Here is a 26,800-nt window from a genome sequence, read left to right as displayed (position 1 = left end):
TTGTCATTTACAGAGATATTTCTCCCACCCAGCATGGGTATGTGTAAAAATACACCCCAAAACACATTATACTACTTCTCCTGAGTACGGCAATACCACATGTGTGGCACTTTTTTGCAGCCTAACTGCGCTAAGGGGTCCAAAGTCCAATGAGCACCTTTAGGCTCTACAGGGGTGCTTACAATTTAGCACCCCCCAAAATGTCAGGACAGTAAACACACCCCACAAATGATCCCATTTTGGAAAGTAGACCCTTCAAGGTATTCAGAGAGGGGCATGGTGAGTCCGTGGCAGATTTCATTTTTTTTTGTCGCAAGTTAGAAGAAATGGAAACTTTTTTTTTTTTTTTTTTTCTCACAAAGTGTCATTTTCCGCTTACTTGTGACAAAAAATAATATCTTCTATGAACTCACTATGCCTCTCAGTGAATACTTTGGGATGTCTTCTTTCCAAAATGGGGTCATTTGGGGGGTATTTATACTATCCTGGAATTCTAGCCCCTCATGAAACATGACAGGGGGTCAGAAAAGTCATAGATGCTTGAAAATGGGAAAATTCACTTTTGGCACCATAGTTTGTAAACGCTATAACTTTTACCCAAACCAATAAATATACACTGAATGGGTTTTTTTTTAATCAAAAACATGTTTGTCCACATTTTTCGCGCTGCATGTATACAGAAATTTTACTTTATTTGAAAAATGTCAGCACAGAAAGTTAAAAAAATCATTTTTTTGCCAAAATTCATGTCTTTTTTGATGAATATAATAAAAAGTAAAAATCGCAGGAGCAATCAAATAGCATCAAAAGAAAGCTTTATTAGTGACAAGAAAAGGAGCCAAAATTCATTTAGGTGGTAGGTTGTATGAGCGAGCAATAAACCGTGAAAGCTGCAGTGGTCTGAATGGAAAAAAAGTGGCCGGTCCTTAAGGGGTAGAAAGCCCTAGGTCCTCAAGTGGTTAACTCGTTTCTTAAACCAGGAGGCACTAAATTATCTCTATGGCCTGAAACACACCAGAGGAGTTTTTCTGAGCGTTTTGAGTTTTTAAATCTGCTGCTAATGTTATCCTATGTGTCTGTGCACACTGGAGCAATGAGGTTTTGTAAAAAAAAAACCCATAGCATTACATTGGGAAGAGCTTTTGAAACCTCTAAAAGCTCTTCCCAATGTAATGCTATGGGGTTTTTTACAAAACCTCATTGCTCCAGTGTGCACAGACACATAGGATAACATTAGCAGCAGATTTAAAAACTCAAAACGCTCAGAAAAACTCCTGTGGTGTGTTTCAGGCCTACCAGAGCTTCAAAATCCTTAGCACTACTAAATGTGGAGTCCAAAATAAAACAGAATTTTAAAAGTTGGGTATCTAATATGGAAGATGAGCAAATTGCGACCAAAATTGTAGAGGGAAATAATATACTTAGAAGTATCATGACAAGTGAGAAGTGGCGAGATTCGCATTTTCTATTTGTTTAGCGCAAAATATGCTTTTGATATCCACTATACTGTACCCCCAGCCGATTATAAGAACCAATGCCCCAAGTGTTCTGAACAAAACACAAATCTATTTCATTGCATATGGGCTTGCCCCAAAATTCGAAATTTCTGGTTTGAGGTGGTCTCCCTATTGAAAACTATTTGCAAAAAATCAATCCCACAGCAACCATCACTCCTTTTGTTCAACTACATTGATGCATCCCAACAAGGACTCCCTAATACCTCAATACCGGACATTGCACACCTCATCATACTGGCTGCCAGAAAATCCATATTTAACCGATGGGTATATCCAACTCCCCCCTCCCTACAGGACGTCCACGATGAACTCTCTTATCTGATGAAATTGGAAAGACTAGATGCCACTTTAAACATATCTAAAGGTACAAAACGCTTTTTCAATATGTGGAAACCATATATCTTACATGTCATCCCTCCAAAGGACATCAGAGACTTTATGGAACCTTTCAAATACTCAGAGTGGCATGCCTATTACCAGTTATTGGGAACACTTGGCGCTCTGGAGATTGTCCCTGAACCCAACCATACTTGAACCCGTAAACCTGCCAAACCTATGTTGTATTCCTGACCTAGTAGACCCCTAGCACACCATAGCTACTAATTTCATGAGAGGAGATCTGAGACTCTCACGGTCAATTGAAGACTCTTAACGTCAGTTTGAGCCTGGGAGAGAGCAAAGAGAAGAAAAGGGGGGAGGGGGAGTTTTTAGTAATTTATAAGGGGGGGGGGAGGGGAGGTGGAAATACAATGCAAGAACAATCCGCAACATAATATCTGGACTTAATGCAAGAGAAGGCTTATAAACCTTCGACTACTCAGGTCAGTAGATCTGGAACTCGGGAAGCCCTTGGTTTTTCTTTTTCTCTTTTTCTCAAGAATGACTTGTCCCTATATTTAAACCCAAGGCTCACATCTATTTGTGGCATGAACCTCACTCTCAGCTAAAGTACCTTTGTAAGTCACCTTTTGTATCTCCATGTTCTGTACCTGCTTCTGATGTACCAGCTATTTTTTGCATTCTTACCTCCTGTTTATATATGAAAAATAAAAAGTTTTTCAAAAAAAACAACAACAAAAAAAACAGAGAGAGTTTGCTCTGTCCAATCTGTGTAACCTCTCATGCACTATATGTGTTCTGTGCAACAATTTGAGTGCTACCTCCAGGTGTAAAGATTTAAAGCTACCCCATGACAGGGATTTAAAACAATCAAACCACTGCTCGGAGTCCATTGCTATGTGAAAATCCTTTTCCCATGCCGGCACAACATTATAACTGTGGCTGAGAAGAGCTATTTAGCGTAGAATATAAGCAGGAAAAGACATCCTTTTGTTCCGGGTCCCACTGACCACCTCAAAAAAAGTTAACTGAAGTTCCCGTCCTTGCTTTGCCACTGAGTGGAAATAGTGGAAAATTTGCTTGGCTTTAAAGAGAAACTCAGACCAAGAATTGAACTTTATCCCAATCAGTAGCTGATACCCCCTTTTACACGAGAAATCTATTCCTTTTCACAAACAGACCATCAGGGGGCGCTGTATGACTGATATTGTGGTGAAACCCCTCCCACAAGAAACTCTGAGGACCGTGGTACTCCTGGCAGTTGCCTGTCTGTGAACCTTGTTGCATTGTGGGAAATAGCTGTTTCCATCTGCCAAAAAAGCATGCAGCAGCTACATCACCTGTCAACAGTAAAAATGTCACCATGTAATAAATGTCAGAATGTAAATCAGGGATTTAAAAGATTTTACAATGGGCAAACATTGACTAAATCATTTATACATAATTGTAAAAACGAAGCACTTTTTTTATTACATTTTCACTGGAGTTCCTCATTAAAAACCTTGCAGGGGATAAGAGAAACCCAGTTCTAAAGGACAATGCTATATTCACAAAACTTCTCAAACATGACTTATTTATCACCTAAGTGATAAAAATAACCTTTCAGCACATTTGCAAGCAAAATAATTACTAAAAGGCAGTTGTTACTGATTAACTTCATTTCAATATTACTTTTCTTACCTTAATTATATTATATTTTTGCTCTTTGGGAGATTGAAAATGTAACATGGATAAGGTGAAAATAGGTGAAAAAGCTTTGTGAAATCATGCCCATTAACGACTGCCTTTTACCATCTGAAAGGAAGCGTTCAAAAGATTCTGAGAGATCCACCATTTGTATGATGTCGGACAGTGACCTGAGGGGAAATCGGGGTTCTGGAATGTAGGGGTAGGAGGTGACTGTTCAACCTGAATAGAGTGCTTAAAGTGCAGGCAGCGCCATAAGTTAACAGTAATAATAGGAACCCACAGGTCCCCCCCCCCCCCCCATTCAAAACACAATAGTGTTGCCATGGTTGTAAATGAGTACAATCTGAGCTTACTATCCAGCTTATTATATCAGGTGCATTGAGAGTGATTCACATTTATTTGCTTTAAAGCTGCTTTTTATATCCGATTTACTCTATTTACAGCATAGATTGGGAGAAAAGGTAGGAAACATCACACACTATAATTTCTGCCTATAATTGTGGCATAGGTGAAAATGTATTCACTGTATGGAACTAAATAGAGATATTTGATCTCTTATTTATAGACAAAAACAGAAAGAGAAGAAAAAGGCTAAAAAAGTCAAAGAAGAAAAAGGTTTGTATTTAATTTAAATATTAAATTATAGTCAGGTTAGCGCACTTGTAGCATCAAAAGTAGAGTGCTTTATGTAATATTTATTTGCACTAATAAAAACTGTCAGAGAGTGAAAAACTCTCTCTTTATTTTCTAGTCTTTTTTTTAGATTTTTTTTTTTTTAAAAATCCAATTTAGCCACTTCAGCCTACAGTGTTGTTCATCTTATGCATCCGAGCAACTTTCACCTCCCATTCATTCGCCAATAACTTTATAACTACTTATCACAATTAATTGATCTATATCTCATTTTTTCCACCAATAATTAGGCTTTCTTTGGGTGGTACATTTTGCTAAGAATTATTTTTTTCTAAATCCGTTTTAACAGGAAGATAAAGAAAGAAATGGAAAAAATTCATTATTTCTCAGTTTTTGACCGTTATAGTTTGAAATGAATACATGTTACCGTAATTAAAACTCATGTATTTTATTTGCCCATTTGTCCCGGTTATTACACAGTTTAAATGATGTCCCTATCACAATTTTATGGGGCCAATATTTTATTTAGAAATAAAGGTGCATTTTTTTCAATTTGCGTCCATCACTATTTACAAGCTTATAAGTAAAAAAAAAAAATTACTCTCTTGACATGCATATTTAAAAAGTTCAGACCCTTAGGTAACTACCTTAGGTAAAACTTTTTTTTTTTTTTAATTGTACTTTTTTTTTTTTTTAAATAAAAAATGTATTTGGGTAATTTTTGGTGTGGGAGGTGAACAGCTAATTTTAAATGTAATATAATGTAATTATTTAATTAAAAAATGTATGTGGGGTTCAGACCCTTAGGTAACTACCTTAGGTAAAACTTTTTTTTTTAATTGTACATTTTTTTTTAAATAAAAAATGTATTTGGGTAATTTTTGGTGTGGGAGGTAAACAGCTAATTTTAAATGTAATATAATGTAATTATTTAATTAAAAAAAATGTATGTGGGTGTTGTTAACTATTTGGCCACAAGATGGCCACAGTCAAAGTCCTGGAAGCGAACGATCTTGCTTCCATGAACTAGAAAGAGTATGAGAAACTTTTTTTTTTTTTTGCAGAAAGACCACGGTTTCTGATAAGACAGTCGGTTTTTCTGCAGAGGACTTAAATCGGTGAATGGGAACTATATTCCCATTCACTGATCGGGGGGCTAACAGCAGGCGGCGGGAGCGTGCGCAATCGCGCGCCTTAGGCAGCAGGTGCTGCACAGTCTATCTGGACGGATATACCCGTCCAGATAGACTTAAAGTGGATCCGAGGTGAACTTTTACTCGTTGCATAATTGTGTTCCTTTCCTATTGTTTATAGGGCATTCCTCAAGCCAAATACTTTTTTGTTTTTGTTTTAATACCCTAATTCCCTATAAACTAAATAAACCACACCCACAGGTTTTCAAAGAGCCTTGGCAGTAGCAAGGGCTCATGGGAGCTCAGTCTGGGCAGGGGGAGGAGGAGGTGTTACTAGCCATTGATTTCAGAGGTAGAGGGGAGGAGGGGGGGATTAGGTTTTTTTTCACAGTCTGAGTGCTGATGGTGCAGATAAGCCTGCCTTTGTGTAATGTTTACAAACAACATGGCTGCTGTAATAATAATCGATATAGTGGCAGTGATAATAGAAAGAGCAGGATATATGTTACCCGGGCAGATAGTTAAGTTAATAAATAAACACTAGTTATTACAAACATATGCCAAATGTCATATCAAGATTTATTGAAGAAGATTACTGAAAAATTATTATTAAAAGCACATGGGATGGCCACCCCGTCACAACTCATCCACCCAGGCAGTCCACATGCAATCACATCCGTACGCCGGCATCTAACTCTAAGATGGAAATAGCAATCCAGTTGGCGTCAGCATTGAAAAGAGGCAAAAGTTCTCATAACATCAAAGAACTTGGATACTGGCTGTCATCAGAAAGGAATGAAAAACTGACATGAACGTACAGGCTGATGGAAATCGATCAAATGTCACTAGCAGACAACAATAGCGTAAGCACATGTAGCACAAAAGGCAGGCACTATTAGCAGCAGCTCATACTGTATAAGCGCATGGCAGCGCAGCAAACAGACAGCGTGATCAATGTCAAGCCAAGCTTGTCTCACCAACACCTTGAAGGCCCGCTGTGGAGCTACTGTCAGTTCATCTCGATCTCGTGATTGAGAGGGCTCCTGATGATGGCCTGATATATCAATGCTGGATGGTGGTAGTAATCCGCATGTGTTTCCTGGGATAACAGGAACTCGGCAGTACTCAGGGTCCAGGCAGTGTGGTTGATGGTAGGCTCACCCGGATAGCATGCATGGCCGGGTGGCTGCCGGACAGAGCTGTGGTAACTGGCTAGGTGAAGATCGGGACGGCGTGGCGTCCCATGCAGGGAAAGTGCAGCTCCCCCGACGTTTCGCCGGCTTCCGGCTTTCTCAAGGGGGCGTGGTTGCCAGCACATTGATTCCAACACTACTTATCTACAATGCTAAGCAGACACACCTCTTACTCCGCACACTCATAGCGTCATACGCATGGTGTGTGCGATCGCGGCGGAGAGAAAACAGCGCGAGCGGCGGACATAATGCTGCGAAAAGGCAGGTACTGTGCCCAGAAAAAGGGGACCAACAAACACGCAGAATCAAAAAACTAAATGTAAATATTGAAAAAAAAACAGGAAAAAGAAGAAAAGGTCCCAGTAAGCATGGCACATAAGTGCCAAGGTTGGCACACTCCATAGCAAAAGTATACGGAGGGGCCAAGAGTGGTCAAAAATCGGGACTAAAAAGGTCCTGCGTGGAGAGCACAGCTCATATGTCGCCACAACCGCCTGCAAGCGCCGGTTCATCGCGAACGCACACACGTACACAGTCGTCAAGGGATTTCCGCCATATTGATGACGGTCATACAGTATGATGAATTTGTATGTAACATGGCTGCTGTCATTGTATCACAGGAAGAAATAATAATTTTCTATTAAAGGAATACTTAAGTCATCAAAAAAAAATGACTTCTACTCACCCGGGGCTCTCCTCAGCCCCCTGCAGCTGAACGGTGCCCTCGCCGTGTCCCTCCGATGCGTCTGGACTCGCCGGCGGGCACTTCCGGTTTGGCAGTCACCGGCCGACAGGCTGAGAACGCGGCTTAGCCGTGTCCCCGGCCGCAATAGCGCCATCTATAATGCTATTGCGGCCTGGAACGCGGCTAACAAGCCGTGTTCCCAGCCTGTCGGACGGTGACGGTTAAACCGGAACTGCCCGCCGGCGAGTCCAGGCGCATCGGAGGGACACGGCGAGGGCACCGTTCAGCTGCAGGGGGCTGAGGAGAGCCCCGGGTGAGTAGAAGTCATTTTTTTTTTTTTTTGATTACTTAACCTGCTGAGCGGTCTGGACGAGCTCAGCTCGTCCAACACCGCCAGAGGCTGCCGCTCAGGCCCTGCTGGGCCGATTTCAATGAAATAAAAAGCAGCACACGCAGCCGGCACTTTGCCAGCCGCGTGAGCTGCCTGATCGCCGCTGCAGCGCGGCGATCCGCCGCGTGTAGCGGCGAAAGAGGGTCCCCCCAGCCGCCCGAGCCCAGCGTAGCCGGAACAAACAGTTCCGGCCAGCGCTAAGGGCTGGATCGGAGGCGGCAGACGTCAGGACGTCGGCTGACGTCCATGACGTCACTCCGCTCGTCGCTATGGCGACGATGTAAGCAAAACAAGGAAGGCCGCTCATTGCGGCCTTCCTTGTTTATTCTGGGCGCCGGAGGCGATCGGAAGAACGCCTCCGGAGCGCCTTCTAGTGGGCTTTCATGCAGCCAACTTTCAGTTGGCTGCATGAAATAGTTTTTTTATTTATTTAAAAAAAAACCTCCCGCAGCCACCCTGGCGATTTAATCAGAACGCCAGGGTGGTTAAGTATTCCTTTAAAGCTGTTTGCAGGTAGATTTGCTGTGTAAACTATCTAAACTTTAGATAAGATACAGTGGGTTGCAAAAGTATTCGGCCCCCTTGAAGTTTTCCACATTTTGTCATATTACTGCCACAAACATGAATCAATTTGATTGGAATTCCACTTGAAAGACCAACACAAAGTGGTGTACACATGAGAAGTGGAATGAAAATCATACATGATTCCAAACATTTTTTACAAATAACTGCAAAGTGGTGTGTGCATGATTATTCGGCCCCCTTTGATCTGAGTGCAGTCAGTTGCCTATAGACATTGCCTGATGAGTGCTAATGACTAAATAGAGTGCACCTGTGTGTAATCTAATGTCAGTACAAATACAGCTGCTCTGTAAGGGCCTCAGAGGTTGTCTAAGAGTATATTGGGAGAAACAACACCGTGAAGTCCAAAGAACACACAACAGGTCCAAGACAGGTCAGGGATCAAGTTATTGAGAAATTTAAAGCAGGCTTAGGCTACAAAAAGATTTCCAAAGCCTTGAACATCTTAAGGAGCACTGTTCAAGCGATCATTCAGAAATGGAAGGAGTATGGCACAACTGTAAACCTACCAAAACAAGGGCATCCACCTAAACTCGCAGGCCGAACAAGGAGAGCGCTGATCAGAAATGCAGTCAAGAGGCCCATGGTGACTCTGGACGAGCTGCAGAGATCTACAGCTCAGGTTGGAGACTCTGTCCATAGGACAACTATTAGTCATGCACTGTACAAAGTTGGCCCTTATGGAAGAGTGGCAAGAAGAAAGGCATTGTTAACAGAAAGCATAAGATAAGAAGTCCCGTTTGCAGTTTGCCACAAGCCATGTGGCGAACACAGCAACCAGGTGGAAGAAGGTGCTCTGGTCAGATGAGACCAAATTGGAACTTTTTGGCCAAAATGCAAAACGCTATGTGTGGCAGAAAACTAACACTGCACATCACTCTGAACACACCATCCCCACTGTCAAATATGGCGGTGGCAGCATCATGCTCGGGGGGTGCATCTCTTCAGCAGGGACAGGGAAGCTGTTCAGAGTTGATGGGAAGATGGATGGAGCCAAATACAGGGCAAACTTTGAAGAAAACCTCTTGGAGACTGCAAAAGACTTGAGACAGGGGCGGAGGTTCACCTTCCAGCAGGACAATGACCCTAAACATAAAGCCAGGGCAACAATGGAATGGTTTAAAACAAAACATATCCATGTGTTAGACTGGTCCAGTCAAAGTCCAGATCTAAATCCAATCGAGAATCTGTGGCAAGATCTGAAAACTGCTGTTCACAAACGCTGTCCATCTAATCTGACTGAGCTGGAGCTGTTTTGCAAAGAATGGGCAAGGATTTCAGTCTCTAGATGTGCAAAGCTGGTAGAGACATACCCTAAAAGACTGGCAGCTGTAATTGCAGCAAAAGGTGGTTCTACAAAGTATTGACTCAGGGGGCCGAATAATTATGCACACCCCACTTTGCAGTTATTTATTTGTAAAGAATGTTTGGAATAATGTATGATTTTCGATCCACTTCTCACATGTACACTACTTTGTATTGGTCTTTCACGTGGAATTCCAATAAAATTGATTCATGTTTGTGGCAGTAATGTGACAAAATGTGGAAAACTTCAAGGGGGCCAAATACTTTTGCAACCCACTGTATATAGATAAGTGACTTGTTATAGTTCGTTTTTCATCTCGGATCCACTTTAAGTGGTTAAGCTAGCCTTATGGATGGAATCTATTCCTCTCTGAAAGGAATCTATTCAGGGAAGTATCAATTGCTACCACACACCAGCATTGTATCTATTTAAAATCGAACGAACTGCTGTATTCACTGTTCGATTCGGTGCAGCGCTATGGGTCGTCTATCTACCAACACCCCTGATGGACCTATGTCTTCCATCCTGTCCGCTGTCGATACTTTCGATCCTTTCTTTGGCAAAATGAACCAAATTAAACAAAATCACAACCTAAAAATGTGCGCTCCTCAAATAGTTCCCTTTTTCAATATATCCCAGCTTAAACTGGATCGCACCTGCGAAAAGTGTGTGTATCACTCTCTAAAACTTTTAATGAAAAACAGGGCTCTCTTACAGCAAGCCACAAGTGAATAGTTCACAGCTTAACATAGTACATGGTGAAAAACAAGCAAAGATTATAGTGACTTTTTCCTAATATTGTCCTATGTTTAAAGTATGAAAAAGTGTGAAAAAAGTCCACAGAGATCTTCTTCCAGCTTTCTTAAGGATAAATACTTCAAACTTCCTGAATCATATGGTTATAGTATACGCTCACCAGAAATGACAGCTGCCCCTCTCAGGATCAGCCAACAGCGCTTCTGGCCCAGCCAGTGTTTGCTCAGTGTTCCAGCGTGTCTTCCTTCCTCTATTTTGCTCAAATCATGAAAGACAGAAGAGACTCTCCAATAGTGTAACACTGTATATTGCAAATAGATTCTATTTCACCCGTGCTCCCGGTTTAAAATCAGCACCCAGTGCCCCACCACCGAATGCTCAACAAAGCCTCTCACCGCACAATCTGGCTGACCCAGCACAGACCAGCAATATTCACTTCACAGATGACATCAGGCATGTTCCCTTATTGGCAACTCTCCTAGGGCTCAAACAAGGCCAGACATAGTGTAAAATCTTCTTTTATTAAAATGGTTAAAACGCCTAGCCCCTGATGAGTCATAGGACGAAACTAGTTGGGTGTGGCCTAAGGAGCGAGGGACGCTGAAAGAGCTCTACAGGATTTTACATGCGCATTTGTTTCCACTAAATTGTAAGTGCACTACGTTTTAACCATTTTAATAAAAGAAGATTTTACACTATGTCTGGCCTTGTTTGAGCCCTAGGAGAGTTGCCAATAAGGGAACATGCCTGATGTCATCTGTGAAGTGAATATTGCTGGTCTGTGCTGGGTCAGCCAGATTGTGCGGTGAGAGGCTTTGTTGAGCATTCGGTGGTGGAGCACTGGGTGCTGATTTTAAACCGGGAGCACGGGTGAAATAGAATCTATTTGCAATATACAGTGTTACACTATTGGAGAGTCTCTTCTGTCTTTCATGATTTGAGCAAAATAGAGGAAGGAAGACACGCTGGAACACTGAGCAAACACTGGCTGGGCCAGAAGCGCTGTTGGCTGATCCTGAGAGGGGCAGCTGTCATTTCTGGTGAGCGTATACTATAACCATATGATTCAGGAAGTTTGAAGTATTTATCCTTAAGAAAGCTGGAAGAAGATCTCTGTGGACTTTTTTCACACTTTTTCATACTTTAAACATAGGACAATATTAGGAAAAAGTCACTATAATCTTTGCTTGTTTTTCACCATGTACTATGTTAAGCTGTGAACTATTCGCTTGTGGCTTGCTGTAAGAGAGCCCTGTTTTTCATTAAAAAAAAAAATGAACCAAATGTTGATCGATCCGACATTTTGAGGGAATAGATTATGGGCAGAGAGGCGTGTGTACAGAAGTCGCCGACCAGTGACGGCCACTCAGCAGGCGATCCGCCTGCCAGATCAACTTGGCAGAGACGCCGCTCCGACGCCCCCCCCCCCGTGGCAATGGGTCGCTTCATCTGCCACACCGCTAACAGGCGTCTGTACAGGCTGCCCCAGCAATGTTGCTCAGGTGATCCCCGATGGGTAACAACAGTTGCCACATGTGTATGCACATTTAGTATCAGCTATGATGACTATGCTTGCCTAGATTTAAATCACCACTTCTTACAAATCCAGTAGCTTGGGGCATTTCACCTAATTGCTTGTATTATTTCAGGACCAGAGAAGAAAACTGAAAATGATCAGGATTCAGAACACAGTACTGCAGAATCAGAAGAGGAATCTGAATAGACATTTGTATTACATGCCAAGAACGGACTTAATCATGAATAAAGGTATCCCATTTTATCTGATCTGGATCACTCCCACAAAACGCAACAGGAAGAAAAAAAAGATTGCCAGAAATGCTCAGGAGTGACCCTAAAGATGTGTGCATTTGATTTTCATAAGTGATTGTTTTGGCCCTCAGTTTGCTGTCTGTATAGCCATCCTCCTCCTGCACCTGTAAAATGTTTGGCTGACATGCCAGGGGCTGCAGTGGCATGTTTCCGCTGATGCCTTTGTCCTTGGTACTACAGAGCCCGACCTGCTTCTTCTCTTCTCCATTGGACAGAATGAAATGTGTATGACTGTCACAGGGCTGCTAGCCCATACATTCAGAACAATTATTTGAAGTAGCTTACAATAGTCTGTAAAGGGCTTTACAGTTACAGCTGACATATGGTCAATATTAAACCCAGCACTGAATCAGATTGTTTTTTTTTTTTTTTCCATTTGCCGCCCATACAAGTAACTCACCACGTAATTAAACATTGACTAGTGTATTTATTTTTTCATGTCAGTAAATGTTTTACTCATTTAAAAGGATTTTCCAGCACAATTCATAGCCTGTTAACCCTAAACTCTGTTTATAACCTATAGTGTAAGGGCTGGTTCACACTACAGTGCAAACTCAGCGCATGTGGAAACAGTGCGGTAAGCCCATCCTTGCCGCATCAGTAACATTGCTGCAGTTTTCATCCACTGCATTCGCAACACCACTCTTTCCAAAACAGATTGGAGAACAAGAGAAGCATGGGGCGCCTTGTTGGATTAAAGAAAAGTCTATATGAATCCTACATAGCAACAGGGAAGATTCTCATTGTTCCACCATAAACTGAGAATTTCCCTGTTGCCGCAGGATTTCCATTGGGGTGCCCCATGTTTATTCTGGTCTCTATTGCCCTACAGTGGACTGAATGGCGCTGGAACCGAATCCATGGTACAAGTGTGCGTTTCCCATGTAGTGACCAGCCTATTGGGAACTGACACCCTTCCATTGCATCCAATTTGTGTTACATTTGCAATACAGTTGGAGAAATGCATCAGGTTGGTGCACATTTGATTGGCAGTAATAATAAAATAGGATGCGTTTACCGTCCGTTTTTTCCCTTTTCCTACATTTTATTCTTTAGTGTGAATTTAAAGGAGTTGTCAAGCAAGATTAACTACCTGCCGATTTACTTACCTCAGGCTTCCTCCAGCCCCTTGCAGCTGACCTGTCCCACACCGCAGCTCCACTCTCAGCCGCCGGCCCAGGGTCCCCTCCAGTGCAGAGGGCGACCTCGAGGTCATCCTTACTGCCCCTGCATGAAGCGCCGCTGTCAATCAAGTCTACGTTGTCCACAGTGTACTGCACAAGCGCTGAACTACTGTGCCGTACGCTGTGGACGTGACAGCAGCACTCACGCAGGGACAGTAGAGGACGCCTGGTGAGACACCATGCGGGGACCCTGGGCCGACGGCTGAGAGCGGAGCTGTGGTGTGGGACAGGTCAGCTGCAAGGGGCTGGAGGAAGCCCCAGGTAAGTAGATTGGGGGTAGGTAATGCAGTCTAACACCCAGCATTTCAACTTTGCTTTAAAAGATTGCTTACAGCTTAGAAACTAATGCCAGATTTTTTTTTATTTTTTTTTAGCAGAAATTCACTGAATGGGTTAAACATGACATTTTAGTGTTGCATTTAGCTACAAATCGGCATGGAGGCTGAGGTTTAGATACAAATGTATCTGTTTGGAATGCAAATAGACCTCTGAAAAGCCTGTCTGAGAAGCCCTCTGTGCTCTGAGAGGCGTTTGTTTATTTAAATTGTAAATATACATTTGTACCTAAACCTCAGCACAGACACATTTCTAGCTAAATGCAACACTAAAACGTCATGTTTAACCCATTCAGTGAATTTCTGCTAAAAAAAAAAAAATCTGGCATAAGCTAAGCAATCTTTTAAAGCAAAATTGAAATGCTGGGTGTTAGACCACTTTAATCTTGCTTGAGGACTCCTTTAACCACTTGATGACCACAGCGCTAACGACCAGGCTGTTCATTGCAGCACTGGGCTGTGCAGGCTTTTCAGCCTCCTGCACAGCCCAGCTAAAGAGCCCAACGATCGGACTCCCCTACTTTTTTTTTGTCCCAAATCGGACATGCCGCCGGAGGGGTCTGATCGCTGCGGCAGTTTGTATTTTTTTTTCCTGAGCCTCTACGAGGCTCTATCTCCCTCCTCTTCCCTCTGGTGTCTAAATTGGAACAGGACGGCGATCCGTCCTGTGCCGCCTTTAATAGACATCAGCCAATGGGAGGACGGCACTCCCTGGCCAATCAGAGGCCAGGGATCACAGATCTCGTACAGCGCTGCGGCCCCCGGCAGCGCTGTATGCTTGTAAACAGGGATTTCTTTCCCCTTATGTTTACAAGCAGCCTGCTAGCCGCGATCGTCGGCTAGCAGGCTATTCACGGAACTCCGCTCCGTGAATGGACAGGAAACGATCGCGCATGTGCACGGCCGTTCCCTGAGAAACTGCAGCCCCAGGACTTGACGCCAATTGGCGTTAGACGGTCCTTGGACTGCCGCCGCATTCCTGCCCATTGGCGTGAGGCGGTCCTTAGGTAGTTAAAGTGGACCTGAACTCTTGCACAGGATTGTAAGAAAACTGAGAAATAGACCCTGTATGTATTGAGAGGTTAGCCTGTCTAAATCCCGCTCATTTGTGTCTAATCACAAGTTGCAATTTCATCTCTCCCCTCTGCCATGGCAGATAAGCTCATTTGAAAGCACAGGATTTTAACAATATGTCTGCTTCCATAAAAGCAGGAAGTACAAAGTGCAGATTTCTTTCAGGATTTGTATGAGCTGTAACAGAGAAATGTTTTTCTTTAAAGGGAACCTAAATTGAGAAGTATATGGATGTTTCCATTTAAAATAATACCAGTTGTCTGACTCTCCTGCTGATCCTGTGCCTCTAATACTTTTAGCCACAGCCCCTCAACAAGCATGCAGATCAGGTGCTCTGACTAAACTCCTACAATTGTGAGTGCAGTGTCTGTTTAACTTTTTTTTTTTAATAAACAGTACTTCACTATTTTAATATGCTTGAGTCCTAGTATATTGCTGAGTGGAGGTCTGTGTTGGATGATGCTGCCTGTTGATGCTAACTGCTACCCATAAAGTGATTAATACACCTTGTTTAAAGGACACTGGTAAGGTGGAATGGTAATGGGACACAGATATTTGCAGTACCACACTATGTATGATTCTGCTTTTCGTGAAATTTCGATTGGGCATATCAACTGGATAATTGTTGGTCTCTGCAGCATTTGAAATTGCCTTGGGAGTTTGAAGCGCGATAAACTTCTCTTTATTTGAATTTAAAGTTGGTGATATTTATATTTCCTCCAGCCCACTTCAGGCCATGGGCTCCCTCGCCGTCCCATGGGGCCACTCCAGTCCTCTGCTGGCTGCCCCGGTAACTTTGTATAGTTGTATGTTTGGACAAAATTACTGTCCGGCCAGCGGTAGATCAGAGTCCATGGCCTGAAGGGGGCTGAAGGAAACCCCAGGTAAGTATACATTATTTTGTAGTTTCAGAAAGAAATTTAGGAAGAGCAACAGCATTACATGTTTAGCTACATCTCTCCAATGGCTGCTTGAAGTTCAATGTTTGCCCAAGCAATAAGTAAAATGCCAATGCAGATATTCTATACACTGATGCAATTTATACTTTATTAAACATTTTCAAACAATCTAGTATCAAATATATTAATTTAACAAACGACGATGATATGATTGACTAGTAGGGATGGATAAAAGAGGTTTTTTTGTAGTTTGAAAAATGGACCAAAAGGGAACCATTGTGTGATTTGATTAGTCCATTTTCAAGCTGCATATATTTGCATAAAATCAGCATCTGATTGACTATCCCTAATGATGCGTTAAAGTCAACCTGTACTTTCCAGGGGACAAACCGTTAGCTACACACCCAGGTAGAGGGAAGATAGCCCTGTGTCCTCCTGGATTCTCTTTACAGTTTTTGGCTGCATTCTTGTTCAGGAACGAGTATGGCCATACTGTGCTTGCCCAAGTACAGCTGCATCTGCAAAGTAACACAGAGCTGCTCAACTAGCTTCGGCTTGCTGCACGGCCACGAGAACACATCCAACAAGCTCTTGTCAGATACGGTAAAATGGTCAAAACGTGGCAGTGTTGAGAGGGACACAGGAAGCTTCTGGACTATCCAGAGGCTTCCCTCTACATAGGTAAGTATATAACTTTGTGTGCTTCCTGAGACTACAGGTTCACTTTAAGACTGAAAACGTACCCGAGCCGCCATCAGGTAGCGGCGGTCACTACTGCTCCCCGACTCCCTCGAAGCATGTAATGGCTTAGTTTCACTTTCAGGGGTCACAACGCTACAAGCGGAGCTCTGCTTTCATTTGAGAAGCACAGAGCTCAGAAAGGCAAGGAACATGTGGGGGGATAGGCAACGAAGTGTCATTGAGAGAAGGGAGGGGGTGTTCCTGACACCCAGAGTAGGCATTTTGGAGGAGTCCCTCTCTTGCAAGTGACACACCCCTTTCACTCGAGACAATATTTGGGGGACACGGCCCGTAGTGGAAACAGGCATGATATAGAGCAGGGAACATGCCTCTGTTTATGCTACCACCCCGAATCCACCTCGGGTACACTTGAAAGGGGGGGGGGGAGTCAATATATAATAAAAGTCACATTAAACAGATATTCCTTGAAAGCCCAGTGCTACTTCCAGCAGCATCTGTCCAAGTTTCTCCTGCTTTCCTCCAGTACTGAATTCAGATGACAGCTCTCTGAAGGTGCTGCAGACTCTCCGTTTCATGATGTTTTCTCTGTGAATTGCATGCTTCCAATCATACCGAGCATCCCCATATAAAATCACCATCGATCTTCTGGGTAAATGTATGGCTACTTCCACTTCTGCTAGTGGAATCAGGGCAGTGTGTGCTCCACTTGGTATCGTGGACTCCTGGAGGACACCATGTATTTTACTTGCACAGTTACTATCATTATTGTTTGAAGGAAAGATCCCAGATGTAATCTGCAGTGTATCTGTAGAAGAATGTGTCATAGTGAGCACAGTATCTGCAAGAAGGTTCAAACTGACTAGTCTTTCACCCCACAGCCAAGAGTCATCAAAGTGAGGATCAATGGCCGATCCTCTGTCAGAGTTATAATCCAGATTGCACTGCTCCACAGGCAGGAACCCTTCAAGGACCTTGTGAGTCTTCATGCGTTCCCAGAGGACTTTGCTGAAGCTAGGAAGCCCAGTAAAAGCACCGACCCTTATCTTCTGTTTTTTGAAGTTCACCTTTGGCCCAAAATCCTGCATATGCAAAAGTAGTTTTTTTTACATTTTGACTACAGCAAGGTGTTATGCAAGCCATGCATCATCATCATCATCATCATAATAATGGCACAAAATCCCTGCATCTCCTCCAACACGTTTATCATAGATTTTCCTGACTTTTCCTGATTCCAACACACTAAGCTGTTGCTACGAAGTGATGACCGAGCGGCTTCCCGCAGCATGGGTAAGGAGAGTAAACATTGTACTTGCCTGAGATGATCTGGCACTCTGGAAAGGTCGATGAGTTTTGGCTGCTCTACACATACTAGATTCTCAGCAGAGATAGTCTCAGCCAAGAATACACTAGCGTGTGTACCGGACTTAAAGAGACGAGAAAAATAATAGATTTATACATTCCTGGAGCTTCCTCCAGCCCCATCAGCATGGATTGCTCCCACGCTGTCTCTATCGCTGGGACCCATCATTTTGGCCAGTGCGCTACCTCCGTACTGCACAGGCACCTGCATAAAGCAGACGCCGGCGAGACGCAGGGAGTCCCTGCACATGCGTACAACTGGCCACGGTCGGCGGAAGTTACAAGACTCAGTACCGGCGTTAGAGGTGGCGGAGGACGGCGGCGTGAGAGCGATCCATGCGGATGGGGCTGGAGGAAGCCCCAGGTTGGTATAAATCTATTTTTTTTTTTCATGTCTGAGTCCCCTAGTGCAACAGATCAATATTAGACCTCTTTTCTATGAGCAGCTGAAGGTGGTGAACTCTCCACTTGTCAGCTGCTTCTGCTCACTGGCCAAGCACTTGCTAGCTAGCGGTCAGCAAAGGTGGTGGACAGGCACTCCACCCCATGCAGCTTCTTTTTTTTGCCCCTGGAAAACGCTGCCACGTCATCCATGAAATAGGCAGTGTAACCATATTCTGCCATTTGGCTGCATGTAACTGCTGCTGAATGGTGCATGTGGCCGGCAGTCGGGCGGCTGAACTGCTTGACAAACAAGCCTAAGACATTTAGTCACCTTTAGTACTTCTGTGCCCTCGCTGTCATTCCAAGCTCCTCCATTCAGCTGCAGCACCCCTCTGAAAGCTGTTCGACTCAGTCAGTCGTGGGCTACTGCGCATGCCCAGCCTGGGCTCCTCCATGATTGCGCTTCCAGGGCCAGTAGCGTCCTGTGATTTTTACTTACTGTGCAAGCGAAGAACCTTGCTGTCCACGGGAGCGCAATCAGAGACCTGGACCCAGACTGGATGCGACTGAGGCAGTTGCCGGGGCTGATTGCGGCTGAACGTCAGAGGGAGGATGCCGAGGGTCTCACAAACGTTTATGGTGCTGGAGGAAGCAGCAGGTAAGTATTGATTTTTCTTCTTTATTCAGCTCTGGTACACTATAAACAATTCTAGCTGTCTGGCTAGTTTGCTGATCCTCTGCCTCTAATACTTCAAGCCATAGACCCTGCACAAGAATGGAGACCAGATGTTTCTGACAAAATTTGACCGTATTAGCTGCATGCTTGTTTCAGGTGTGTGATGTTTCAGACACTACTGATCCAAGAACGATCAGAACTGCCAGGCACCTAGTACTGTTTAAAAGAAAATAAATATGGCAGCCTCCGTATGTCTCTCACATCGGGATCTTTTTAAATGGCTGGCTAAATGAACAAGCTAGCTATACACTGGTCGATTTCTACCACCGATATCTGGCCAACTTAAAGAGACACTGAAGCAAGAATAAAACTCGCTTCAGAGCTTATATTCAGCAGGGGCATATGTGCCCCTGCTAAAACGCCGCTATCCCGCGGCTGAACGGGGGTCCCTTACCCCACAAATCCCCCCTTGCAAAATCTACGACCAACTTGGTCGTAGATTTTGCTGCTGCTGGAGGCAGGGCTAACGGCTGCAGCCCTGCCTCTCAGCAAGTCTATCAGCGGCGGATCTCCGCCTCTCCCTCGCCCCTCTCAGTGAAGGAAGACTGAGAGGAGCGGGCGAGAGGCGGAGATACGCGCTGACAGATGCGTGTGAGGCAGGGCTGCGGCCATTAGCCCTGCCTCACCAGGAAGAGATCCCCGCAAAGAACGGAGGGGATTTGGGAGGTAAGGGACCCCCGTTCAGCTGCGGGATAGCGGCATTTTAGCAGGGGCACACATGCCCCTACTGAATATAAGAGCTGAAGCGAGTTTTATTCTCGCTTCAGACTCTCTTTAAACATTTGATTGAATCTGCAAGAAATCATTGCCCCAACATGTCAGCATGGTCCAATTCACCAACTTTCAGCCAAAGTCATTTACATGAAAGATATTAATTGAACAACAGCTGGTCGAGAGTGGCGGGAGATAGACGGCTCATAGCGCTGCACTGCACTGGGCAGTTAAAAATGTTTTCATAGATTTCACAATGAAATCTATTACAATTACAGTATATGTGCAGTGAGTGGAGGGATTCAGTCAGATAGATCCTTCTTAGATCATAATCTGATCAGAGAGGGACCAATCTGTTGGCCACATTGACCAGTGTATGACCAACCTTAGGCCTTATGATTGGCCAATCACTTAACAATTTTATCACCTCCATGTAGTAAGTGGGTTTACCTACACAATTTGCTCATAGTATTTAATATCTGTTGATCCTCATATTACATGGAGGTCATAAAATTGGTCAGTGTTTGGCCAATCATAATTGAAAGTGTGTACTCTCACTCTCCATTGTTCTTTCTAGAGACTGCTTGCTTCACATACCATGATCAGAGCAGGGTTGTGGAGTCGGACTCGCAGCAATTTTGAGTACCTGGAGTTGGAGTCTGTGATTTCATAAACTGAGGAGTCGGGAGTAGGAGTCGGATGATTTTTGTACAAAATCCACAGCCCTGGTAAGTATTAGACTAAGGAGTTGGAGTCGAGGAGTCAGAGCCATTTTGGGTACCTGGAGTCGGAGGTTTCATAAACTGAGGAGTCGGAAGATTTTTGTACCGACTCCACGTGAACTTACTTGTTTTCTACGGCCAGACTGTGAAGGTCTCCACTCGTCCTTATCCATGATTTGCACCATTTCCATTTCCTCATCTTCTGTTACAAAATCTTCTATCAAGGAAACTCCAGGGAATGGAAACCACCAGCCAGCCAAATATGTGTTTTCTATGCCCTGAGCTATGCCTCTCTCTGGGATGTAGATAAATGACCTGGTCTGCAAAACAACGAAACACACAAGAAGAAAAATCAGCTAAAAAATGAAAGATATGTAAATTTCAAATGTGTAGAAAAAGATAGTTATCAGAAAATGAAAGCCCCAGTTCAGGGCTTTGGTTTTCTAAATTTCTAGCAGTAGAACAACATTTTTAAATTTGCAACATATACAAAGGTACCTGTTACAGCAATTCATAGTTTCACAGCAACTCTAACTTAGTTAGTCTGCATAAGTGAACTAAAAATAAGCTAGCAGTCATTAGGGAAGCATAGCTTAAAGGAATACTGTAGGGGAGGGGGGGGGGAAAATGAGTTAAACTTACCAGGGGCTTCTAATGGTCCCCCACAGACATCCTGTGCCTGCGCAGCCGCTCACCGATGCTCCGGCCCCGCCTTCTGTTCACTTCTGGAATTTCAGACTTTAAAGTCGGAAAACCACTGCGCCTGCGTTCCCGTGTCCTCGCTCCTGCTGATGTCACCAGGAGCATACTGCGCAGGCCCAGTATGGTCTGTGCCTGTGCAGTAAGCTCCTGGTGACATCAGTGGGAGCAAGGACACACGGCAATGCAGGCACAGTGGTTTTCAGACTTTAAAGTCTGAAATTCCAGAAGTGAACAGGAGGCGGGGCCGGAACATCGGTGAGTGGCTGCGCGGGCACAGGATGTCTGCAAGGGACCACTAGAAGCCCCAGGTAAGTTCAACTCATTTTCCCCCGACCCCCCTACAGTATCCCTTAACCTCCCGGCGTTCTATTGAGATCGCCAGGGAGGCTGCGGGAGGGTTTTTTTTTAATTAAAAAAAAACTATTTCATGCAGCCAACTGAAAGTTGGCTGCATGAAAGCCCACTAGAGGGCGCTCCGGAGGCGTTCTTCCGATCGCCTCCGGCAAGCATAAGTGACAAGGAAGGCTGCAATGAGCAGCCTTCCTTGTTTGGCTTTCCTCGTCGCCATGGCGACGAGTGGAGTGACGTCATGGACGTCAGCCAACGTCCTGACGTCAGCCGCCTCCGATCCAGCCCTTAGCGCTGGCCGGAACTGATTGGTCCGGCTGCGCAGGGCTCGGGCGGCTGGGGGGACCCTCTTTCGCCGCTGCTCGCGGCGGATCGCCGCAGAGCGGCGGCGATCAGGCAGCACACGCGGCTGGCAAAGTGTCGGCTGCGTGTGCTGCTTTTTATTTGAGGAAAATCAGCCCAGCAGGGCCTGAGCGGCAGCCTCCGGCGGTGATGGACGAGCTGAGCTCGTCCATACCGCTCAGGAGGTTAAAGGACATCTGAAGCGAGAGGGATATGGAGGCTGCCATATGTATGCATTCATAGTCTATGGCAGGGGTCTCAAACTCGCGGCCCGCGGGCCATTTGCGGCCCTCGATACAATATTTTGTGGCCCGCGCCGGCAAAAGCTTCCTTATAGTTCGCTTCAGTGCTCCCAAGTAATCCGCCGCATCCCCGCCGCTAAACGAGGGCCCCAAATCGCCCGGGGGGCAATCCGCCGGCATTTCCTGGAAGGAGCAGAGCTTTCAGGTTCAGCTCTGCCCTTCCTGACGTCAATCGTGCCGCATTGCCGCCTCTCTCACTCTTCCTTCACAGAGAGGGGCGGGCTGAGGCGGCGATGCGCCGCGATTGACGTCAGGAGGGGCAGAGCTTTCAGCTTCAGCTCTGCCCCTTCCAGGAAATGCCGGCTGATTGCCCCCGGGCGATTTGGGGGTTCTGCAGCCCTCGTTTTGCGGCGGGGACACGGCGGATTACTTGTAATGGGAGCACTGAAGAGAACTATAAGGTAAAATAGGCAAAATAGTTTGCTTCACTGTGAATTTGATTTTGAAATAAAAATCAATGCAAGGGAGAGAGGGGGGGGGGGGGGGGTTCGGTCACTGCTGATTGACTTTTTTTGTGAAATTCCTTATGCGGCCCAGCCTCATCCTGACTTTGTCTCCTGCGGCCCCCAGGTAAATTGAGTTTGAGACCCCTGGTCTATGGTATCTGCAGATCTCATACACACCTTGTTTAACAGACATTCATCTGCAGATCTGACAATCATCTGCCGATCTGAAAATCCATCCTGGTGGATCTGATCTGCAGATGATTGTCCATTAAACAAGGTGTGTATGAGGATCTGCAGATATCATAGACTATGAATGCATTTTGCAGGAACAGATCTTTTGAATGATTACAGCATTTTAGTGTATATCATCTTGCAAAGATTTTTATCTGATGGAGAGTTAAGCTCAATAGAATAGACTGTGTATAGTATGGCTCTCATACTAAATGGAAGGTGGTACAATTGGTCTGTGACCTTTCATTAATCATTTAAGTGTGCACACAGCTTAAAGGAGTTAGCAGGCTTTTTGCCCCCCCCCCCCCCCCCCCCAATCTACTTACCCGTGGCTTCCTCCAGCTTGTTGCCGGCGACATGTCTCACGACGCAGCTCCGCTTGCAGCCCGGAATCCCCGCCGGTACTGAGGCCGACCTCAGGGTCGCTTAGGTCGGCCTCTTACTGTGCCTGCGCGAGCGGCGCTGTCAATCGCCGCCACGTTGTCAGCACGGACAACGTGGTGGTGATTGACAGCGCCGCTTGCGCAGGCACAGTAAGAGGCCGACCCTGAGGTTGGCCTCAGTAACGGCGGGGATTCCGGGCCGTGGGCGGAGCTGCGTCGTGGGACATGTCGCTGGCAACGAGTTGGAGGAAGCCACGGGTAAGTAGATGGGGAGGGGGGGGGGGGGCCCAAAAGCCTGCTAACTCCTTTAAAGAGACTCCGTAACAAAAATTGCATCCTGTTTTTTATCATCCTACAAGTTCCAAAAGTTATTCTAATGTGTTCTGGCTTACTGCAGCACTTTGTACTATCACAGTCTCTGTAATAAATCAACTTATCTCTCTCTTGTCAGACTTGTCAGCCTGTGTCTGGAAGGCTGCCAAGTTCTTCAGTGTTGTGGTTCTGCTATGAACTCCCCCTTCCAGGCCCCTCTATGCACACTGCCTGTGTGTTATTTATATTAGAGCAGCTTCTCTCTTCTCTCATCTTTTACAAGCTGGATAAATCGTCCTCTGAGCTGGCTGGGCTTTCACATAGTGAGGAATTACAGACAAGGGCAAAGCTGTTTGCAGGAAGAAAAGAGCAGCCTGAAACTTCAGTGCATGAGAGATGCAGGGGTAAAGAAACACACAAATGATCTCTTGAGATTCAAAAGGAAGACTGTACATCAACCTACTTCTGTTTTGGTGGCCATTTTGTTTGTTTATAAACAAACTTTTTAAAACTGTTTTTAACCACTTTTAATGCGGCGGGGTAATAGGAGATGTCCCCTAACGCACTGGTATGTTTACTTTTGTGTGATTTTAACAATACAGATTCTCTTTAAGTATCTGTTTTTTAAATATTGCTTCAGACTCCCTTTAAATGTATGGTATTAAGAGAATGTATTGACATTAAAGAGAACCCGAGGTGGGTTTGAAGAATGTGATCTGCATACAGAGGCTGGATCTGCCTATACAGCCCAGCCTCTGTTGCTATCCCAAACCCCCCTAAGGTCCCCCTGCACTCTGCAATCCCTCATAAATCACAGCCACACTGCTGACAAACAGCTTGTCAGAGCTGGCTGTGTTTATCTCTATAGTGTCAGTCTGCTGCTCTCCCCGCCTCCTGCAGAACTCCAGTCCCCGCCTGCATCCTTTCCCTCCCTGCTGATTGGAGGGAAGGGACGTGGAGCAGGGACCGGAGCTCTGCAGGAGGCGGGGGAGCAGCGGAGACTGACACTACAGATGTAAACACAGCCTCACAGCATGGCTGTGATTTATGAGGGATTGCAGAGTGCAGGGGGACCTTAGTGGGGTTTGGGATAGCAACAGAGGCTGGGCTGTATAGGCAGATCCAGCCTCTGTATGCAGATAACATTCTTTAAACACACCTCGGGTTCTCTTTAAGGGCCCTTTTCCACTAGCAGTCGCTAGCGTTCACGCTGAACGAATCGCAATTACCGGCGATTTCCCAACGTTTGCGGCCGCGATTTTGCTAAGCTATGCACTGCATAGCAAAATCGCGGCAAATATCGCTCCGCCGCGCGTTCGCGTTCCTGTCAAAAACGAATCGCGGTAGTGGAAATGACCTACCGCGATTCCTATGTAAAAAAGCAAACCGTAGCGATTGTAAAATCGCTAGCGGTTTGCGACTTTACGATTCGGCCAGCGCAAACGCGCTAGTGGAAAAGGGCCCTAAGGGCCTGTTTCCACTTCTGCAGAAATCGGGCCAAATCCGCAGTTTCCCTGCAGGCAAATCGCATGGAGAAACTCTGCCATAGGTAATATTGCAGCAGCAGTGTGAATCGCATTAGCGATTCGGACGACACTGCAGCATCTTTTAGCGCAAGTGGCAGCGAATCCCATAGCTGGGCATGGCTTCTGGGATTTGGCTGCGTACTCGCACAACAGGAAGTGCCGCCACACGACTCGCAGGACAGCTAGTGGAAACTGGCCCTGATTCCTCTAAAAGCGGGGCATATCACTTTAAATGTATGATATTTAGACAATGGGCTCTATTCACAAAAAAAATTCATGACTTATCACCTAATTAATAAAAAAATAAGTACTCAAAAGTAAGTTGTTCCTGATTAACTTCATTTCAATATTACTTTTCTTACCATAATTATACTATATTTTTACTATTTGGGAGTTTAAAAATATAACATAGATAAGGTGGAAAAAGATGAAACCACTTTGTGAATTATGCCTATTGTAGGCTAGCTTGTTGGAACACCCGCTACTTTGCTAACATTTGCGATTCACAGCGTTTCATGAACAAACTTTGGTTCGGTATAGTGCAGACAAAAATCTATTGAACTGCATTTTTGATACGGTGGACAGGCGGCCACATTCATGTGCTGAACTGCAGAGCAGCATTGCCATCAGCAGCAGCACACAGGCTGATGACTGGCTCATGTACCTTCTGTGTCTGCAGCTCCCGGCCAGGGGACTCACACAACAAGCAGGAGCGGATACCCTTACAGCCACAGCCTGGAGCGCTTCCAGCCATAGGGAGAACACACACATGCGGCAGAGCCAGAGACACTTCCGGGACAAAAGTTCTTCCTTATCACATGACTGTAACCAGAAGTGACGACATCCCGGCGGGAGCTGCAATGTTGTGCTGATGGTAGTGTGGCAAGCAAGCAGCATACTGGAGAGAGGAGATCTGGAGGGAGGACGTCCTGCAATCCGGGGACCTAGGTGATCTAAAGTATGTACTTATTATAGGCTACAGTTTCTGCATCATTTTAGCTGCACGTTCATGTGAAAGCCCAATATTGAGCAAGTTGTGTTCTTTCTCATATCAGGTTTATTAGTTAAGTGTAAAGCACAAGTAATTTTGTCTTTGGAATTTAAAGGGGGTCATAGGTCATCTATCCATTTAGCTGCCGATCAACTATCTGATTCAATTATGAAATTATGAAAATTGGTGCTGCCCCAAGCATGCCCGATTGCCAAGACTGATATTGGCCTGAAACTGATTTATTGTATCGATTGGACATGTTGGGAAATCTCTGGCTGACATGGTTGATTGAGTGTGTGGCGGTAATGGTGTGCTACAATCGGGATCGGCGAATGCAATGGAATCCCCTGGCCTCTGCCCCCCCCCCCCCCCCCCCAAATGTTTTAGTTCCCCTTCAGTGCCTGTGCATTTATACTTGTCATGCTGTCTGCTGCATGTCAGCCACTGTGTCCACTGTACTTTTGCATTGGGGCCTAACGCTGCTATCGGAATACAGCAGGTGTGCCTCGTGTTTGATGTCAGCAGCCATGTGGGGCACCAAAATAGAAGTAGACACTCAGGAGAAAGTATAAATGCATCAACGGGCATATAAAACATTGGGTGGGTTGGGGTTGTAACGAATGATTTTATGCTGAAATCAATCAATAATCAGCCTCATCGCTACATGTATGGGCACATTTTCGTGTACTATATAGACACATGGTTACTTGTTTATTTACTTCTTTCAACTACCCTACATGTGGGACACAGAGGGCATCATTTGATTTAGTAGGCTGTCTATAAGGGTTATATGCTCCAATTTTAAATTCTGACTATCCTCTTTAGGCCTCCATTATGTCAGAAGTGGGGGTTGACAAATTACGTTTTCATTTATATCGTTTCTAGGTAAAAACCTGTCTATGTATCCACTTGAGAAAATAAAGCAGCTTGTGTTTCATAGTGGTCTCCAATCCCCTGCAGGTCCAGACAGACAGCACAAAATCCCTATGTGTATGTGCTTCTAATTTGGTTTACAATTGATAATTGTGTGCCTGAAAAGTTTCAATACAAGTCTTTG

At 44.9% G+C, this 26,800-nt stretch overlaps 3 protein-coding genes across 4 annotated transcripts in view; 2 read left to right on the top strand and 1 right to left on the bottom strand.

Annotated features, from left to right (window-relative positions):
- The window catches only part of PRKRIP1 (PRKR interacting protein 1), a 34,836-nt gene extending 22,428 nt beyond the window's left edge, over positions 1 to 12,408 (top strand). The window contains exons 6-7 of one of the 2 annotated variants that reach the window (XM_068270270.1): positions 4,111 to 4,160; positions 11,874 to 12,408. In XM_068270270.1, coding sequence (XP_068126371.1) covers positions 4,111 to 4,160; positions 11,874 to 11,947 — 124 coding nt within the window. In that variant the 3' untranslated portion in view covers positions 11,948 to 12,408. The remainder of the gene's footprint in view (positions 1 to 4,110; positions 4,161 to 11,873) is intronic. The other variant, XM_068270271.1, reaches the window with a different exon arrangement.
- A 3,311-nt stretch (positions 12,409 to 15,719) lies between these two features.
- ALKBH4 (alkB homolog 4, lysine demethylase) lies at positions 15,720 to 25,550 on the bottom strand. The gene is made up of 3 exons (XM_068270266.1): positions 25,417 to 25,550; positions 20,286 to 20,480; positions 15,720 to 17,327 (listed from the first exon to the last, which is right to left on the bottom strand). Exons 1-3 carry the CDS (start codon positions 25,504 to 25,506, stop codon positions 16,698 to 16,700), a joined length of 915 nt encoding a protein of 304 aa, XP_068126367.1. The 5' UTR covers positions 25,507 to 25,550; the 3' UTR covers positions 15,720 to 16,697.
- Positions 25,467 to 26,800, top strand: part of LRWD1 (leucine rich repeats and WD repeat domain containing 1) — a 62,126-nt gene continuing 60,792 nt past the window's right edge. Inside the window, exon 1 of the mRNA XM_068270264.1 lies at positions 25,467 to 25,710. The gene's annotated coding sequence lies outside the window, so the exon portion shown is untranslated. The remainder of the gene's footprint in view (positions 25,711 to 26,800) is intronic.

This window comes from Hyperolius riggenbachi, chromosome 2, assembly GCF_040937935.1.
Source record: "Hyperolius riggenbachi isolate aHypRig1 chromosome 2, aHypRig1.pri, whole genome shotgun sequence".
Taxonomy (NCBI): domain Eukaryota; kingdom Metazoa; phylum Chordata; class Amphibia; order Anura; family Hyperoliidae; genus Hyperolius; species Hyperolius riggenbachi.
This window is presented reverse-complemented; position numbering and strand designations above follow the sequence as displayed.